Source organism: Eutrigla gurnardus (assembly GCF_963514095.1).
Source record: "Eutrigla gurnardus genome assembly, chromosome: 6".
In the NCBI taxonomy this organism is placed as follows: Eukaryota; Metazoa; Chordata; class Actinopteri; order Perciformes; family Triglidae; genus Eutrigla; species Eutrigla gurnardus.
Window position 1 is genome coordinate 14499323 of NC_139920.1, and position 20594 is coordinate 14519916.

General features: G+C 43.6%; 3 protein-coding genes across 3 annotated transcripts in view; 2 read left to right on the forward strand and 1 right to left on the reverse strand.

Moving 5' to 3' along the window:
* The window catches only part of znhit6 (zinc finger HIT-type containing 6), a 28924-nt gene extending 23754 nt beyond the window's left edge, over positions 1–5170 (forward strand). The window contains exons 9-10 of the mRNA XM_084011051.1: positions 1561–1685; positions 4385–5170. Coding sequence (XP_083867177.1) covers positions 1561–1685; positions 4385–4935 — 676 coding nt within the window. The 3' untranslated portion in view covers positions 4936–5170. The remainder of the gene's footprint in view (positions 1–1560; positions 1686–4384) is intronic.
* Positions 5171–12652: 7482 nt separating this feature from the next.
* On the reverse strand, positions 12653–15470 carry ccn1 (cellular communication network factor 1). Its single transcript, XM_084011818.1, has 5 exons — positions 15202–15470; positions 14782–15022; positions 14136–14480; positions 13813–14015; positions 12653–13699 (listed from the first exon to the last, which is right to left on the reverse strand). The coding sequence occupies exons 1-5, from the start codon at positions 15247–15249 to the stop codon at positions 13397–13399; spliced, it is 1140 nt and encodes a 379-aa protein (XP_083867944.1). The 5' UTR covers positions 15250–15470; the 3' UTR covers positions 12653–13396.
* A 1190-nt stretch (positions 15471–16660) lies between these two features.
* ddah1 (dimethylarginine dimethylaminohydrolase 1) overlaps positions 16661–20594 on the forward strand; it is a 77723-nt gene continuing 73789 nt past the window's right edge. Inside the window, exon 1 of the mRNA XM_084011310.1 lies at positions 16661–16844. The gene's annotated coding sequence lies outside the window, so the exon portion shown is untranslated. The remainder of the gene's footprint in view (positions 16845–20594) is intronic.

A 20594-nucleotide genomic window follows, 5' to 3' on the forward strand; every position in this document is an offset into this window, starting at 1 on the left:
TCACACGATTCACATGGAATCCTTTTGCAGCCAGCACCATGCAAATAGTGTCCAGAGACCACATGAATCCAAACAAGACTTTGTATCTCTCTTAAAATATGTTACAGTGAGTCAATTGAAAGAAAAAAAAAAAGGCTGGTAGCAAGTAGCAAGCACCAATGGCCATGCCCAGTTTGTTTTTGCAGTAAATTAATCTTGAGTGTTTGAAATTATTATTTGTTATCACAATAATGTCTAATTAGAATTAAAATATTTGCAGTGGGGAAAAAAAAGAAACCTCAATGGATAACATCCGTCTTGCCGTCTGTTCTGTCCAAGTACACTATATAGAGACCAGATGTGTGTTCTTGAGTCAACCAGTCACTTCTCTAGAAATTGCCAGAAGTTTAACAATTGCATCAACAACCACAAGGAACTGCAATCTGCTTTGCCATCCACCCTCAAAACACAATTTTGTTTATTTTGTGTATCCACAAAAAAAATATTCATTTAATTTAATACAACTTATACATAAAACAAATGAAATGGAAATAGTTTTTTACTGTTATGCCCATTGCAAATGGGTGCAGTCCCTGATGTAGATATCCTACTTTCTTAAATGACTTTGCATATACAGTAGCAGCTTAACAAGCAGGATTTTAGTGTTTCTACTCTTCTGATGTGGAGGTGGGACAGAAATACTCTGCAACCATCTGTTGTATTGTGGTAAGAAAGGCCACAGGCTATCCCTTCTTTTCTTTATCCTGTCCTGCAGGAAGTGCCAGCACAGTTTGCTGTCTATTTGTGGTATCGTGCAAAATTATCTTTAGGCCACCTCAGAGCAACTGAGCCCGCCAGTAGAGACCTGTCATTGTCACACAATAGCAGAGTACTTTGATTGGCTTTGGGATGGTGTCTACCTGGGCGGTTTCTCAGTCTACTTGTGCTTTTAGCAAAACAAACAATGGCTCCACAATCTTCAGTCTGGCACAGGTTTGACAGTTGTTGGGGGTGATGCCAGTGATTGTATACAACCAAAATATACAATCCCTCATATTTTGGTGATGACAGCCTTCTGGATGGTCCTGAATCAGTTGAATGTAGAGGCAAGCCTTGTCTCCCAACAATCCTGTTAACTATTTAGTCTCATGATTTATGACCATCCCTAATGCATGACAGGATTACTTAGAGACAAGACGAGACTGATGTCATCTCATACAAAGAGCTAAAGGAGGGGTAAGAGACACGCTCTATGTGAGATATGTTGTTGATTTTTGGTAAAGTCGAGTTTACATCTCATGAGACAGGCATCAAGCAGGATTTTCAGTGCGCCAAACCATGACTCAAATCTCTATCGATCCCCAAAAGATTCCCAGCCGTCAACGTGACACAGGCGGCCTTAAATAAAGAGCAGCAGTTGCCAGTAAAGAGTTTCAACAACAGTGGCCATTTTCTTGCTCTGTCTTTGTTGCAAACTTGAAATTACATCCAATGAGCCTAAAGTCAATCATTTAACCAGCATGCTATAACTGAGTTATCTTGTAATCGCCTCTTTTTGTCCTTCAATTTTATCTGAAATAGGTACCATGAGTTGGACATTTACAAGACCCTCAGGGACAACCTGAGCTATAAAACACTGATTGAATATCCTGTGCTGCATGTTGTGCTCCGAGATCATTGGAAGGAGTATCCACTAAAAGGACCAGGTAAAAATGCCCTTAAATGTTGTGAATTTGTGTTCTTCCTGCATGCTAATTGCTGCCCCGACACTAACCTACTAATGCTTTATTGGCAAACAGTCATTTCGTCATCACTATATTCAGCTTGATGCTTCTTTTTTTCACCTGTTTTCTGTGATTAAACAAAAGGGTGGACATATGGCTAGAGTGAAAACCCTACGTAGCCCCAAAATGCCAACCCCTTTCCACTTCCCCGGTTCCAACAGCATTATATCATGTCCTGGTTTTCTCCAGCTGAGACTTTGAGACTCCCGGCTCCCTTATTTTTCACTATGGCAACATGCTACCCCAACGGAAATGAGGGATGTCTGCACAGCATCACACACACACACACACACACACACACACACACACACACACACACACACACAACCACAACCACAACCACAACCTTCACCTCAACAGTGACAGTGGCCAAAAAGAGGATCAAACATGTCTTACATTTGAACGGTGACCTTATGAGTTGTGAAATAACCAAAGAAGAGAAAACGGGAGATCAGCCTGTGGCTTTTCTCACCTGTTTGTCTCTTCCACTGCTCGATGTTTCAGGCCAAAAAGTATCAGGACAAACTAGAACTGCATATCATGAAGCAAGCAAACAGCCTTTTGCTCCCACTCAAATGTGCACAGTGTGTTCAAACTGTTGATATCGCAGTGGTGTTAGTAAGTAGTCATTGCACTGTCAGACTTAAATTGCCTCATTCAGCCTGTCTGAGTGCATGTGTGTTTTCACTGATAAGGCCATGGTGCCACACTGTGTTGCTGTAATGTCAGCCACAGAGAAACATCCTGATAATTGAGAATGCCATGGCTTGGGAAGCTGGGCAGGAAGTGATAAACTGCAATCGGACACTGTAGCAGCGGCATATCCAACAAGGATAAAGGGATGATGAGGAGCCAGCAGGCTCCAAGCATGCAGCCGTAAAGTATTGTGGCTTAAACTACATTCAGCGAGGCGAGGCCGACTCAGGCATCTGTTTGATGACACATGTACCTGTTATTTGGGTCAGATTGTTAAACTACCTTTTGATATCACTATTTGAAATGTACCTACCCTTTTTTATATGCTTACCAGACAGAGAAAGGGTTTAAGTACTAAGTTATGTACAATTTGTAAACAAAAAAATTAGATTTATTCTCTCAAGTCCAAATGCAATTAATTCACAGCATTCTTTTGTATTTCTCACTGTGGGACATGTGCGGGACTGCAGGCTTCTCTCACTAGCTTGCTAGGTGTAGTCAAACCAATGGACACCACGATTGACAGCCACATGGGTGGCGTACAGGAGTGAATGCTTCTCTGAAAATTGGATGCAAGTAACCTAAAGATTTATTAACAGGCCTCTAATGACTAGATTACCACAATACGAATAACTAAGTCGGATGCTGTGTTCACATCAAACTAACTGCATACAAAGTCAATGTTGAGATTCTCCTCCTGTTGTCACTGATGTCACTAAATGGGAAATGGAGGAAACAAATATTGTGTCTGTCTGTGGTCTCCCAGCGTGCTACAATAGTAGCTCACATTTGTATGGACGCCGGACAAAACTGCTTAAATGTATGCGTATAAATCATAGACTGTCTATGGTAAAAACAACAATGTCACTGCCGTATTTATGCCTAGATTACAATATTTTGACTGTTGATGGAGCAGCTACAATGTTAGCATACCCTAGCACTGATAGAACAAGCATTTTAAAAGTTTGCTTTTCATCTTGTGGACAAACTTTTTCACATTGTCTTGTGATTTTTTTTATTAAATCTCAGGAAAAATTTTTTAATTTGGGTTCATGCAGCAGTGGTAAACCAGCCGACCCACACAGGACTCCGTTTGGTCTCCCAGCATATGACTTGACAACACGTACAAAGCAGCACTAGTGGTTAATTCAGGCATGATTGATGAAACATTGGTGCCTACACAGACGTAAGCCCCCTCCTCCTCTCCCAACGCGAAGCGCAAATTTGCTTCATGTTTGATGTGAACACGGCATACGTTTGTCATCTGCCATAAATCTTAACATGTGTTTGCTAATTCACATCAACTTTATAAAGTAAAAAAATAGTGGAGCCTTGACGTTAAATGGATAATGAGAGGCAGGCATTGCTTTTATTTTAATTGTCTCGTGTTACGCACAAAGAAGAAAATCTGAATTGCCTTAATCATTCATATTAAAGTCTCAGTTGGATAGCCATTTCAATAGGTCCAATGTGAATGTGTCCGAGATTTAATGTGAATTTTACATAAATTGACTCATGCCTTTTCTAATGATGCAGACTGCGGGGAGAGCATGCTAAGGAGTAATTGCTGATAATTCACAATTATCGTTCTCCGAGTCATTTATTCTGCAGCGTTTCTTTCATACATGTCCACCCTACTTTATTGCATAACTAATTGCTTGGCACGTTGCCTCGTCCAGGAAACCAGCATGGAGCCAAACCGTACCGTCATCATTCCCCAAACTGTCTGCATTCTTCCTCTCTCCCCTCTTCCTCTCTTTCTCACCATTTCGGTTCAAGCATGACCCCAGCTGTGCTCCAACAGTCTTTGTGCAACTGACCGCTCTAAACACTTGTGTATACATTTGGGCATGTACAAATTTTACTGTTGCCTGAACCGTGTTTAATCACGCTTTTTCTATGCAAATGGGGCCATGTTGTTTCAGCTGAACCTGCCTCGACCCGCAATGGTGTTGCAACAAAGAAGGATGGGGTGAACCGAGCGGAGGATGATGCGATCCGAGTTTCACCATCCCTAAAAGGAGCTTGCCCCCCAGTGGGAACCAACATCTGGACAGGATCCCCAGAGACCAGCCCCGAAAGCAAACTCCCGCAAGTAAAAAGAGCCAAGCAGGAAGCAGGGCATGGCGATCTAGAGGAGGGAGAGATCACTGACAGTAGTGATGAAGAGAAAGAGGAGGACGAGCAGGAGGAAGGAAATGCTGAAGAAAATACCCCATTAGCTGGGAGCTGTGATGGCGCCAAAAGCCCTGCTAATGACATGGAGGAGATTAAAGACCGACCAGCAGACCGCCAGGACCTTAATGGTGATGATGGTATTAATAAACACGGTGACACAGATCAGCTGTCAGAAAAGAGCACTCAGGTCAGCGTGACTAAGGGAGATGCTGTGAAAGAGTCGGGGCTTGTTCATGCCCATCACTGTCATGATAACAATGAGTCAGCTAATGCTGCTGATAGCTCTGGGCTGGAGTGATAATGCCCACATGTTCACTCATTGGTCCACTCCCACGGAGATTGATGCCTTCCTGTCCTGGACCAATGCAACCCGACAGTGTTTTCAGTTCTTTAAAATAGATTTTGTTTTAAGGAACAAGAACAATGTATATTGTATATGTATGGTATCATTTCAATATTAATCTTTAGAATATCTTTAGAATTTAGGTTTAATCTGTCTGGAAGTGTGCTTTCTTAAATAAAGACATTTTTTTTACAATCTGTTTGCATTTCTGTTTTTCTGTTGCTCTCACTTGGAGGATTCCGACACTAGTATTAGAACAAACATAACAAAATAGCTCTTTTTAGGTAGTCTCATCGGTATTTATCAGTTCACTTTCAAAGTTTGTGATTTATCTTAAAGTTTTAAGCTGTTCTGGAGTTTTCGATCATTTTTATCACACTTATCTGTTCATAGTGAACCTCTGATGTGATAAAAATCTCTGGAACATAGACATTGTTTTGTCAATTCCTGGTTCCAAGGTCAATTGTGTGCACTTTGAAAACAAATGTATAAGCTTTTCCTAATAGTGGGGAAAGAAATTTAACTTTGTGCATCTATATTTCCAAGAAGGCAACATCCATCTGCTGGTGAAGATCATGTGATATAATGATCATGTGATCTAGTTGAATAGCTACTCTACTGTTAATAAATGTCATTATAAAGCCGTTTGTGAACAAATGCTCTTAATTGAAAGTCTTTATACTTCATGCCTTTAGTGCAGTTTTTAGCTATGACGTTTTTTTTAATGTCTCGTGTATCTTGAACGCTCTATAAAAATGCGTTGTTATCATAAAGCTCAGCGGTTAAAAAGACGCCTTTGTGTTTAACACTCGTGAGGTCACGTGTCCCTCACTGTTGTTTTAATTGAAAACTGAAGCAAAGCGGCACCTCACTGTGCCTCCGCCTTTTGAAGTTCAACAACTGTTGCCTTTCTGGTGAAGCATCCGTAAGGCCATTAGGCTCATTTTTCCATCGACCAATAAAAGTTCATGTTGACATGCTCAGTTTTCTGACACCTCTGGGGTGTCGCCTTGTGTGAATGTTGTTACGCACACGGTGCGTAGAGGCAATCCTTATAATAGTTACTTAGTTTATGACGACAACAGAGTGCCAGTAATAACTGACAGTATGGCTCATTGGCTGGGCCTGTTTTTATAACCTCTGCTAACCTCTCTTGGATGTTAACCCCTATGGACAGTCTTTTCTTTGATGTCTGGCCTGTGATGACGCACTTTCCACCCTTTTGCAGTCAGAGGCGATGATTTCACATCTGACTGCGCATCCCTCTGCGAGGGAGGACTCAGAGATCCCCCAACTCATTTATTCCTTGTCCTTTAGGAGCCATTTTTGCTGGATAAACCTCATCAGCCTAAAGCACTGCTTCTGTTTTTGTGGCAGACATGTTTTACATGCAACGTTTTTCTTGGACCCCATACACACTCCTCTGAAAAATGTACAAAAATGGGCTGACATCTTTCAATTTTGCAGACGTATAATGAATTGACTTGACATTTTGGGGAAATAATAACCGTAACACTCTACTATTTGTCTAATACAAGACTTAATAACTAGCAAAAGACTGCAAACGGAGGGAAACATCTTGTTTGACTCAGTCCAAAGCCTATACCTCCTCTCCGTCTCAGCAAGCAGACACGCTAATTTCCCAAAGTGTCCATCTATTCCTTTAAAGAAGCAACAGGGACGATGTGTCCCAGCCAGCGTTCAGCCTTCTCACGCCAGCCAGCCACAGTAGTGAGCGTTTTGGTGATACTGATTCAAAATCTTTTGTTCATGCAGAGCCAAAAACGGCACTTTTGAGCTGCCTAATACACTTTGTACTGTTTCGAAACAAAAGCAACATCGCCAAGTCGATGACAAAGTAGTAACCTCTGGTCCCCGCACATCTGTTGCGCTATTTGTCATGGGTTTGCCTGCATTGAATTACCACCCATTTTATTTTAGCAGGTCTCTTAATTTTCTATCTCAATAAAGTTACTCAGCGCGACCACACAAAAGCTCTGCTTTGGTTTCTGCTTGCTGTTAAAAGTAAATGTGAGCTTTTTTTAGGCTGTGGAGAACAGGCATTGGAAATAATTCCTCCAATTTGAGTAAGTTGCCCTTTGAAATTTCTGTAGTTGGTTTGCACTTAATTAGTCTTGATTTGGTGGGCAGGGCTCAATTGCGCTGCGTGCAGAGCTGGTATTTTATGAGACCAGCTCCGGGACACGCCGCTGCTGTGGTGGCCTTATCCAGAAACAGGCCATTGATGGCAGAACTCTGCATCGGGAGAAGGCAGGTAGCGAAGCGCAAACATCATGTTTCCAAAGTGATGTCACCCACACGGGTGGTTGTCATTAGGCACACTAAGAATCATTTATCAGGCAGAACCTCCAAAAAATGCACGGAAAAGTTCTCTAGCGGTCAAAATCAAACACTTTCTCATCTACAACCTTTGCATGCGTATTTCACATTTTGAATTGACATTCAACCGATGTTTCACTTATCTCACCGTTCCAAACACGGACAAGTACTACTAAATGAGGCCATCTGTTTTTTTCTTAACAGAAATGCTGTACCAGAGGATTTCTACAGCCTGTTCAGTGTTGAGCTTATTGGGGCTATTTTTATACCTGAAATCAGTTGTTTTGTGATGCTACAAGTTGTCTTTGGTCAACAAAAACATTACATTGTGATTTTTTTCAAAAGATTTCCCTCGTAAGTCCATACTCATTTACATGCAAGGACTTGTGTAATTGTGTGTTACCAACTTATTAAATCACTCTTTAGGACAGATTGAGATGGAGAGTCTTTGCCCGACTTAATTCATCCTGCTCTTCGGATAAACAACTTCGGTACAAACAGACCGCAGATGTTGTCACCTCGGAGACCGATCGCTAAGTTGTTTGAGGAAGTGATTCACTTGTTCCCTTTCTTCTGGCTTGTGTCAATCTGACAGTCCGAACCAACACAGCCTGCTTATTGTCTGTTATTCTTTTAGTATCAGCCTCCAGTTATCGTGTTGGAGTCGTTTTTCGAGCACCTGTCATTGAACCTCGCAAGACTTTGCTTCCTGTTGCTTCAGCCTAGCTATGTACGAACCTCTTCCATTTACGAACATGCAGGAGGATTTATAGTTTGATTGGTAAAATGACACAGTAAACAAGATTCAAAGAGCATTGTTTTTGGGAGAGATTGACCAGGTCCAGCTCATTGAACCAGGCCAGCTTGTACTTGTGGGTCTAGTGTGTTAGTTGAGGGGCAGGTGAAGGCAGAGGGCCTCGGTGGACTGACGGCTGACTACAAAAACCCCCGTTTGGGACATCGAATGCCTCCTCTCTAGTAGAACGTATTGGGAGCTATTGTGTGAGATAAAGCAACACTGAATAGGCATCCATCAACTGGGCTTGCCCCAACACACAGCATCATATTTGTAAGTCATTTTTGGGAGAGAGAGAGGGTTGCAAAAAGGCTCCAAACTGTCTGGTCATGTCCCGAGGTAAAGTTTGGTTCAGTATGATGCAGTTGTAATGAGACACAGTACAGTCCATGTGAAGTAGCCTAGTTCAAATATTTAAGAGTCAATATACACCTACATTTCAAACTTAATTTGTAGCCTATACATAGAATTTCTTAACATGAATTAATGGCCCTCAGATATCAAGTAGAACCTTGGTTTGAAACAGCTGCTCCTCCGTATTGAACGAAGCCGGGGAAGTTGACGTGTTTCAAGAATCTGACCCCGTTGACCACCTTTCTGCAAATGTGCTCTTGATGTTTCCAATTGGGCAGAAACTCTGGGGCAGGCCTAGAATATGCTGGAAGGGAATAGTCATCCCACCTGGGATAAAACGCTCAACGTCAATTCTTTCACTTGTGCGACATCATGGACGTCATCACTCTGCGTGCTACCATCTATTGTGTGAATGATTTTGACCTCTGGCGTAACATCTGGTTCTTTCTTTACATTTATATTTGTTCTTTGTGTGGTCACTTAATTGCAGTGTGTGACGAAGGGAGGCCAACGGGCACTTTTTGTTAAGTGCTTGAAGCCGGGAGTCATAGTTGCCATTCATTAGCTACATTTCCATTGTTGGCTTTAAAGATTAAAAGATGCAGAAGAAATGGGAAATTGTGTTATGGGGAAGAAAGGGTGGCGATGTAATGACTAGCCCTTATCCCTTCATAATAGTGGAAACCAGGCTGCAATTTCCCAGCATGAGAGAGACACAAAAGTAGGAAAATAAATCACTCTTGTCACTTAATGTTACATAGGAACGTCAGCAAAACCCTGATCCTGAGGCCCACAACGGCTCAGAAGTTCAAATCACATTTTTAAATGTCCGTGAGTGTAATGGCATAAATGATCTGTGAGAGAAATGAACATAGCTTCTCTGCATTTAGGTGACAAGCATGCTAAAATACAAAGGATTGTCTAATGTTAGCATAGCTACATAGAACATGGAAGGCAGTAGTTGTTTTTTTAGAAAGAAGTGGGCACAAGGGTCACATTTAAATGTCATTATATACTTTATAAATCTACAGATGATGGAATATCATAAGCTTCTTGACAATAATGGATTGTATGTATACATTAAAAGCTATGTATATTCAAGTTTGGAGTTGGGCCGCAATTGAAAATGCAGCAAAAAAAAACTTTTTAAACCTTAAATTGTCGTGGTAGATTTATTATACTTAAACTTTCTTAACTAAACTTGCAATTATTTCAGTCACTTTAAGTGGGGAACACAGTCCATTATAATGAAACACAAAGAAGGAAGTAAAATAAATACCACCTCTGCATTTAGGCCTTTATATCCAGGATCCACATTTTATGTCCATGCTTTCTCACATTTTAGCCCTTTTAGGAGGAAATCTTGGTTGTAAAAAGAAATGAGCTGCTGTTAAAATCCATTAAAAACATTTTAAGGAATTGGCGGCGAAATGACAGCGGCTGATTGTGTGATCTCATGGGTCTGTTCATGTTAAACCATGGCGAAAGCAGCGTATGCCAACATTAGCTCAGCTGTTGACGGTATGTGCCCCCTTGGAGATTATACAGTCCAGCATTGTCTCCATTGGGCTGAGAATCAAGACGCCCAAAGACTCAGCGTTGCCTCTCCCATCAATGCTCAGCTTGTTTGACTAAATAACCACTCCAGTAGCCAGTGGCCCTCCGGGGACCGCCTGGACAATCCAAACAGCCTGGGAGGGAATCGCCTCTGATTATCCCCTAAGCCTGCTCATCAGTTATCCTCCCGTAATTGCAGGCGAGGATCTGATGGGTGTGTCGGGAGACTTGCATCACTGTCGCTGTGTGTGTCAGAGGGACCCCACCCTGTCAGGATTTGGCAGATGGATGTCTTTTACATCGCCTTTGTTTTGGCGACGACTTTAACATTCAATATGAAAATACAAAGCAGTATAATTTGTCAGACATTTCATGAGTCTTTTAGTTGTGCAGGTGTAGTACATTTCCTACACAGAATGCTTTTTTCTCTTCTCTCCAGCAGATGGTGCTTTTTAAAACAAATGCCTCCTGCATGTGCACTTGGTGGCCAGCCTCTAACCCTCCTTGCTTCTTGCCCCTGTGCTCCTCATAACCGTGAATATTAATCTGAGGTTCTAGACGAGGGGGCTGTTAAATAGCTGACATCAGTGCTCAGCAGCTTCCAGCATGTTGTAATGGCCACTCTCGATCCTGTTAGCTTCTGGTTGTGCAGCATTACGTAGTGCTTGATGAAGCTTTAATGCTAATGTCTTTGTCATATAAACACACTTTGGGTTCAGGGAATGAGGTAGTCACTCAGTGATTTAATTGCCGGGGCCCGGCTTGCTTGAGGGCGATAGTTTTTACAGGTTTGTGCTGTGTGTTGGCGAACTATCGTTCCTCACAATGATCCTGATCTTCTCGTAAAAACTTTGCCACTGTGCCAGTCCGGACATTATAAAGGAATGCCACGGATGACCGAAAGGACTGCTCACATAAGACACAGATGCCATTGCATTACCAGGTGCGCTGCATTGTGTCAACAAGACGGATGACGGTCCGATTGCACGGCACTTTCCGAACTCCGAAGGGCCCGGGATGGAAATTTCCTTCTTTAGGGGCAGCGGCAGAAAGGGAAAGAGCAAAATAAAAACAAAAGTGGGCTCCCTGAAAGTGTTTGGACTGCAAATCCGGGCCGCGAGGGGTAGCCACACATCTTTGTGATTAGGTAAACCTCAGGAGCCTTTCATGTGAGCAATCTGTAAAACCTCAGTGGGCACATCCTGTGCGGTATGCAGCTCAATCAAAGGCAATGTGTCCATGCTCAACCTCTTATTAAATACACTCGATTAAGACTTATTTCCAGCAGCTGTGTGGGTAAATTGTGCAGGAGGAGCCTTCCACCTTTTGGATAAACATGTTTTGATAGTTGTTTGTGTGGCGTTAAAATGACCCCCTTTTTTTTTGTGTGGATGCAAGCGAGTGCTCCGGGAGGGTTTGTGTATATTTGGAAAAAATGTCTTCGCTAAAGTGAACATGTTGCTCTGAAATATTTTCCAACATCTGCCGCCCATCAGGATGTCTGCTTTCTGAGCCACTGCTGCATTCCTGAGCCACTCCCTCTACCTGGATCAAAAAAAAAAGAAAAGAAGAATCCCTTCCCTGTCGTTGCCCCTGAGCTCTGCTCGCCCTTACCCCCGGTTCAAACCGCACCGTTGGTATTTGTACCAGGTGCAAGCATCTGCTGTGAAGCCCCGCGTCTCCAAAAAAAAACAACACACACACATCCTTCTTTTCCAGACGGACACTTATTGTGCTCTTTAATTAAGCATCCCGTATTAACGTGCGTTTCATGTACCTCGGGTCATAAAACGTGCAGCCTCAAAGCATGTTGGGATCAATCTGAGCTCAGGTAAACAAATCATGAAAACGGCGGAGCCGGGAGTCAAGTGGTGTTTTAGACGGTAGCAACACACTGTTTCAGTAGCTGGGAAACTGAATTTGAAGCTGCTATGACCGCAGAACGCAGCTATGTTACCTCTGTTTCCTGTCCCTTCCCCTTTTTTTTCTACCTCATAATAGTATTTCTTAATGCCTCTTAAAGTGGAAGCTGGAAGGCAGACTTAAGCCCTCCCTTGCAGGGCTGTTTACAACTGTTTAGCAGACCCCTGCAGTTTAAATAGCCGTCGGAAGCCAATGCAACTGATTCACATTGAAAGACAACTGCTAATGAATTAGGTCAATTTGGTAGTCCAAGTTCGTTGTGTGAGAAAAAAAAAAAGCTTACCCGGGAATGCATTCTTTGTATACAGCCCATTGTATACAATAATAGTCATTGTCCCCCTTGCATGGTGTCTAATCCCAACCCATTCAGCGCAGCACTTAAGATTCTTGGCATACTCCCATACTCATTGGACTTAATCTCCCCCCCCCCCTCTCAGAATCAGTCAAGTGTATGGCTTAGCCAGATCAAATGAAAGCAAGCTAGCTCGCTGCAAAATGGCATTCCAAAGCAGAGAAAAGTCAGGAGAGAGTGCCCGGAAGGGTTGTGTTATATAATGCCGGACTGACCCCCGCTCACAGTATCTGTCTGAGAATCTGTCGGGTCTACAGGGTGATATAACAGGAGGACGTCCTCTGGGGGGAATAGTGTCTTTAAATGCCGGCTCGCAGGTGTCGTTCCAACAGACTGAACTCAGGCACTGCGATATTTTCATAAATAAATCAGTTTTATTTGTGGCATATAAAATTAAATCATTTTACAATTTATTCCAGTATGACACATAATATCCAAATAAAGTAGCTACATTTTTTCGATAAATAATATTAATAACAATAATAAAAACATTCATTCATCCTTTTGACATGTTTCGCTTTGTCTTCTTTCTTTTTTTCTCGTGAAGGGAGTTCAATAGCTGCCACAAAACATGAACAATAATGCCCACGTCAGGAAGGAATGAAACCGGCACGCTTGTCAAACAAGTCCATGGTGGGCTCCATTTCGGTGTCTTGCTGTTAAGATACAGGATGGTATGCTAATTGAAGTTGCGTGCGTGCACACGGAACATATGCACGCACAAGTCTACAGTCTGGAGTCATGTCTGGTGTAAAGGATCAAAATATACACAGTGAATTGATATCAGCGACTAAAGATAAATGTACAAATATTAATTACATCTTGCTCCATAACGAAGCTACTTCGGATGCTCCATTAATACGAAGCAGTTCTTAGGTGAGAATGCTGACGTAGTCACAGCAAACAGTGCACTTCATTGAGTCCTCATGCTGTAAGCCTGCGATTCCTTAGGAATCTAGTTACAACAAGAAGCTGGTAGTTGATTGGTAGTCTATTTACACCCCTGCATTCATCTGGACTGCCATTGGCCGCCAGTGCTGCCGATCATCCGGTTCTCTCGCCGAGGGGGGTTTTTTCGGACCTTCTTCCACCGATCAGTCTCTGAACTTGTGGATGTCGTTGGAGAGGCGGTAGAAGGGGTAAGAGGCTTCGTTGGCATGGGGACAGTTGTAGGTGCACTTGCAGGACTCGATCATCATGATGTTCTTGTTGAAGGTCTCGCCGTCCTCGCAGCGGAACTTGACGCGGATGGTTCTGGTGTCGTGGGGGCTGCAGCAGCGTCCGTCCACGCAGGCGCCGCAGTACTTGGGCCTGTACTTTTTCAAGCTGGAGCAGCCGGCGTAGGTGTACTTCACCGGCTGGCTGGACTTCTTGGTTCTGCTGCACTTCTTTCCTTTCTGAACACAACAAGGAGATGCTGGTTAGTCGTGCGCTCGTGGCTAGAAGCGATACATGTTTGGGGGCATCGTGCATGTTTCCACCACATTCGGTCACAGCGGCTTGAGCTTACCTTCAGACTGGAGTAAGGTGACTGGGTGCATAGCCGCACTTCACAGATTCTCGTCTCTTTGACCAGCTTGCACTCGCTGTTGTTGTTGGTGACTCTGGTGGAGATGCCCGTCCCACAGCTCTTGGAGCACTGGGACCAGGGCGTGGTTTGGACGATGCACTTCTGGTTGTCAAACATGTGGACTTCAGGCTGTGGTCTGAAGGCTGTGATTAAAAAAAAGGAATAAAACCATTAAAATCCAACATATTTTAAGATATTCTGTGAATATATATATAAAAAACAAACAAGCAAAAACAATCCAGGATGAAAGAGTGTTTTCTTACCAGGTAGAGACTTGAGTCGTCCCTTCACAATGCTAATGAGCTCGTTGGTGTTGGTGAGGTCTCTTTCCAACTCATCGGTCATCATGTCTTTGCCAAAGATCTTCTCCAGGATGTCGGCGTCTTTGCCGTCGTCACACACCCACTCTTCGCAGCACTGGCCCGCCACCTTGACCAGTCTGGGGTTGGCACAGCCCAGGTTGGGCAGGGAGAGCTCCTGTGGGCACAGGGGGACACATCCCACCGCCCCGTCGATGCATGTGCACTGGTGTTTACAGTTGGGCTGGAAGCTCTCTCCGTTCTGGTAGATCCTGCTGTTGTACTCACAGGGTCTGCCCTCTGACTTGGCTGGGGGGGAAAAAACAGAAGGTAAGGAATGTTATTATTTCCTGCTCTGGTCAGAAACGTCTGCTGAAGACATCACATGGCTGCCAGGTAGGGATCAGTTAAACTGTGAAATTCTTCAGGCTGCCTGAGGAGTACCCCCCCCCCCCCCCCCCCCCTACACAGTGGGCTGCCTGTACTTTGAGGTTTAGTCTAAGTTTCCTCCTATCTGCATTCCACAAGGCTGAAATCACTCAGGTCCCTTAATTCAACCCCTAACTTCAGACTAAAAGCATGCTAGAGGCTGGGTGATCTTTGTACATACCTCGGCAGATGCCACGAGTAGTAGCAGCAGCAAAGCTGGCCCCGAAGTTACACTCCAGCCCTTTAGTGTGGTCACAAGGCTCCGTCAGGCTGCAGTCCTCGTTCAGCTGCCTGGCGCACACTTTGCAGCAGCCGCAGCCGTCCAGGACGACGCTCACGCCGGGTGCGCACTTGGGCATCTCCAGCGGACACTCACACACGGAGGGACAGGAGGAGGAGGAGGAGGAAGAGGAGGAGAGGACCTGTACAACAAACGAGCAAATCTTCTATTAAAGACTGAACAACACAAGTCATGCCACACAGAATGTCAGCAAACTAACAGCTATCATTTAATTCCGTTTAAAGAATCACTGGCTTATTTCCCTCTCATGATAAACGCTCCTACAGTTCGTCTTCAGATTTAAATAGAGTAATAACTCACCGAATTGAGGCTTCCGAGGAAGGCAACGACAATAGTAAGCATCAGCATCTTGGATAAAAAAAAAAGTTTCTTCTGCGCGTTCAAGATGAATCCTGTTCCCAGTAAAGTATAGTCTGTCTTCGGAAGAGTCCTTAGGTATTCCCTCACTCCGTCGTCTTGTGTTTGCTGGTAGTCTCTGGTGTTCGAGGCTCCTTTTTAGAGTAGATGAAGCTCTCGGTAAAGTGGTTGCAGTCTGCTGAGGTCCGGCCACCTCCGCACTTTTATACCGTAGTGGGAAGCTGACGTCGTTCCTGGGCTGCCCGCTGAACTGTTCCCAAACTATGCCAGGAATGTTTCTCGGCGCATTTTCCATCCAAGACCTAAGCTCCACCCTGTCTAAACCTTTCTCTTTTTTTTTCTTCTCTCTTCTTTCTCAAATGGATTTTTCCCCCCCTGGATCCCATCTGAACACACTTTTCCGTCTCACATTTTTCCCTTCTTGTTTATCCCCCCCTTTCATTTTCTTCCCCTGCGCGCTTCTCACATCTATCAACTCACGTCCAGAGGACTTTTCTGTAGAAATAGCGGAGTTTTGGGGTGTTTTTATTGTGACTTTTTTTCTCCATTCTTCTTTTCGCTTTATAGACAAATGAGTCAAAGAGATAATCTGATATCTTAAAGCTTCCTGGATTCAGTGGATCCACGTTTTAACACCGTTATCCTGTGGTTAAAATCATAAAAAAAAACATGCCAGGGTAAATGACAAGGCAATATATAGAAAACGTGCAAAAAATATTCTAACGTGACTATAAATGTATGTCAGTAGGTATTTAATGTCCAGGGGTGCATATTAGTCTTCCTGTCATTTGTGTGCCAGTAATGCTTTTGGTGATACAAAAGAAAACAATTAGATAAATACAGTTTTTTTACAGCATGTTGCAGTGGCCACGTTGAAAATAACTATAGCTTTTTTTCTCTGTGACTAAAGGTGTGAGCAGAAATACGTTTAACAGCGTCTATTTCGGGCTTTCCAGCGCCTTTATTCCGAGGAGCTAAGCGTTTCCAGATGCGCACCAGAGCTCAGACGTAACAATATTGCCATATTTGGTATGGCAGTAGCCTACATTATTAACATATTTCTCTCCCTTTGGCCAGCAGACCACAAAGCATTCCTGACAGCTTAAAGGCTTGTTAAATATGTTCTTCATGCAGAGAAATTCCTTTGCATTCATTCCTTAAGGCAATTTGACTTTTTCTCGCAATGTGTCCATCACGTTTCGAGTGGGGGGAGAGGGGGGGGGAGTGGGTCCTGGTTGTAGGTAAAGTGATCCAATTTTCCACCAGAGATGTTGTGGAGACAAATACGGTCTCTGTCTCTACTTTTTTTTTTTTTTTTTACATCGGGGGTCTCAATAAGTCCCCTCCACCGATCGATGAAAACTTTAAGCAGATGGAAACGAAGTGCGTTAAGACCGACAACACAACACCACGAACCATGAACGGGCTGGCAGATTCCAAAGAGGACGTTTCGCGCGAGGGCAGAGTGTTTATTTGTGTTTATTTCGCTCGCTCGCGCTCTCTTCCCCCGTGTGAGCGCGTGCAGTTTGAACGTGACGACGCACCGAGACGGCGGCGCCCAACGAGACGGCTGGAGAGCCTCTCCGGTGAGTTTGGACTCTTTTTCTCTATATTGAAAGCAGTCGAGACTCTTAATGACTTGTCAGAGTTTACCTGTAAAACCCGGAGTCACCGTTATGTGAACGGAAAGCTGGAATTGATTCTTAACAGATCCTGTTCATTCAGGAAAAGTAAATAACTCCTGATTGTGTCTTCTTATTTGTTTGCGGGTCGTTCTGTACCCGATGTGGATCGGTTCAACACCGGAGCCTTTTCTTTTTCCAAACTTAAAGTATCCTGTTAAAGACTGTTTTTGCTTTGTGGATATGTGTTTTAAAAATCTCCAAAAGTGTCAGCGCCTGCTTCTAATACGCCACTCTTATGATTAAATAGTGACCGGATCTATACCCATGTGAGGATTTGGACTGGAGGTGTGCCATTGTGCGGGTAGGGGGTGTGTCTGTGTGAGCACATGTGCATTGCTCTCCTCCTGTGTGTTTCCCATGCTGCATTGTGCTAACGAGCCCAGCATGTCAAAGTCACATCAAACATGGATTCACTCCTCACGGGGGAGTTTGATTTAACAAGAAGACAGCTTTAAGATTAAGGATGAAAAATGAGTGGAGAGTTGGAGACTTAATTGATATTTTGAACAGAAAGTTTGTTACAAATTTTGGCCATGGAGTTTGAAAGACGTGGGCATTTACCAGGCGGCAATAGTTATGCTGTTGTTTGCATTGTGGGAAATGTAGGATCCAGTATTGTTTGGCGGTCAACACCCTAAAATCAAGATATCAAGGCCGTCGATTTGGATCCTTCTTTCCATACGGCCTCTCACAAGTCGCCTTTGTGGGAGTGCAATACCAAATTGGTGGACTACCCCTTTAATATCTGAATTGTTTGGACAGCAGGCCTGATGTCATGTTTTGTTTAATCGTCCTCTCCGGTGTGTATGCGCGTATACTGTACTGTCAAGGCGATTGGAAACAGTGTTGTCATTGTACGTCAATGGAGAATAACGCGCTAATCTTCCTTCCTTAATTACCCATTCGGTTCAGGAAATGTTCCAAAAGCTGGACATGTGTCTCTGTGTTACAATTGCCCTGTCATCATAGTTTCCACAAAGGCTCAGTACCCCATCGCACAGACGTACTACACGATCCCCCCAAAACCGAGGAGGGGGGCTCTCCTTCCTTCACAGAAATCATTTTTGGATTATACTCCCAGCTCTGTAGCGTGGCTATCCGAGCGGCTCCGGGAACCCCCAGCTGGGACGCTTAAGTGATTTCACTGTTCACCCAAAGTTTGAGAGATTATTGAGGGTTGCGTTGTGCCTCATTGTAATGGAAACTCATTGTCAGATCCCCCCGAGGAGCACTCGCAGCTGAAGAGACAGCGGCCCTCGGAATCGGTTCTCGGGGAAAGTATGTGGCAAGCGGCCCTCAGCCTTCCCATTTATGTCCAAGTGACAGATGGAACGTTTAAACAACAGATTCCATTGTAGTATATTCAAGATAAATGTCATAACTGGTATGCGGCGTGTACTAGCAACACTTCCTTTCTCTGTCAGGCCGATGGAGCAGCAGGAAGTCTGCTGAGTTATGGGTCCTTCTCGTGTGAACGGGGGCAGAGGCGATTAAAACACTGAGTCAGGCTCTGAAGATATGTAGATCCGATAAGGCAGAACTTTGTAGATCTATCTAAATGAACATCATTTTGTTAAAATTGCTTTAAAGGTTGCAGTCGAAGCAATTTGTGATTTTGACATTATTAAGGAGGCCCCATTTATTGTGTCATTTCTACCCTCAAGATCATTTTTGGACAGTTATTGCTTACAGCTGCAGAGCGCTCATGCTTACTTGACACAAGTCCACCTCTGTCTGAGATGTTGTGCATGCAGCCAGCTTATAGCACATCTCCTGTCAGTGTTTTCAGTGATGTTCAGGACAGTTGACACCTGCTTTGACTGTGGGTCTCCGCTGAGCGGGGATATGGCTAACAGGATGTAGTCAGAGTTAGAGGTCGCATAGTTGTTCAGCAAAAGCTAACGTCTGAAAGTTGCTTGGAATGTCTGGTTTCAGGAAGGTGCGGTAAACAAGACATCCCACTTAACACACCACTGCCAATGACGACGAAGTTATTTCCTGTGTTGGCAAAAACAGGAAAATAATAGTCCTTGTTTTACCGCCTGCGTCATCCTCTTGGATATGACCTTGCATTTATATGGCGTTCTAGGACACTTAGTGGAGTGAAGGAGCTGAGGATCCACAAACTATCTTCTGATTGGTAGATGACCTTCTCTTCCTCTTGAGCCACAGGCCCTGTAAAACAATTTATTATGGGTCAAGTCAGTATAGACCAACAAACATTCATGCACGGTGGCCATTTTTTAATATCCAACTCCAGCATCACATTGGCTATACTTTGTGTTCTAGGATCTAGAGACTCCATATCCCTCTCCCTTGTGTTGGCATATGCACATCTTGCAAATGTTGGAGACAAGACTATATTTTATTTTAATAAGCAAATTGCAACTCTCCCATAGTTTTTTTTTTTTGTAATGTGACACCAAAGTGAGATTAACATTGTCATCTTAGTGAAATAGGTTCAGTTAACTCAAACATGCTGGATATTTTATCTCGTCTTTCTAATCCCAAAAGAAAAAAATATGTTGGAAACTATTGCCAGAGGATTTGTACACATTTGGCACTAGTACGTATTTACAGCAGTAGAAGGACATGTTGTATACCTCCCTATGTACTTATATCTATTGCATGTTTAGTTTGTGATTTAACTACAAGGCCTTTCAACTAATGCCTTTCGACAGCTCCAAGGTCATTTTAGCTTCCAACCAAATGTTGAGTCTAAGTGCATTTAAATAGCTAAACAACTAGTTTTGAACAACATGTGCTGATAAATGCTACTGCATCTACTCCTAAAATACAACTCTCCATCTAGTTAACATCAGTTCTTTATCACTTCATGCCATGCTGTTCCACCACTGTATTCTGTGGTAACTAGCTTCATAGATTTGCCTGGCTGCCTCAATTTAATATACTCTGTGCACCTGGTATAATCATGCACGTGTGTCACCGTAGACGTCTAGCGTCTCATCATGAGTCCAATCACACCAGGCGAATAAGAGGTGCTGCTCTTTGGTGCCGCTTCATCCGCAGCTGGAGGATCACGTCTGCTTTCACTCATTTCTTTTATAGCTGCACAATGTACCAGCCAGGTGTGCCTGAAGTATGAGGGCTTTCCTTCATCTAAAGTTACCCAAATTCCTCAGCGTGGAGAGAAGAGAAAGAGAGGGTCTTTTCTTGGGCCACGTCCATCCGTGATGAGGAATGATGGAAAAAAAAAAAAAGAAAAAGGAAGGAGAAGTCTGGGTGGGGGCAGGTGTTAGTGTTGGGAGGAGGGTGGTGGTGGTTGGTGATCCTGGCTGGAGTGGAAAAAGGAATGTGGGGCTCCTGGAATGTTTAGAGCAGTCGGGGATAATTGAGTGAATTTGGAACAAGAAAAGACAAACCGAGGTCCCGCGGTGGAAGAATGTGCTTCTGGGACGTCTGAAGAAACATTCCATCCATTCAGACAGTTTCACCCGGCCCAGAACCTTCCATAGATGGCACCATAGGGAATATAAGCCCCCTCCCTTCCTCCTACCACACTCACACACACTTACTAACACTGCTCTTCCTTTCACACTCTCCTTGCCCTACACGTCTCACACTGCAGGACAAGCACATATCCGCCTTTTTATTAGTTGAAAACTTTTTATATAAACTTCGAGGGAAAAT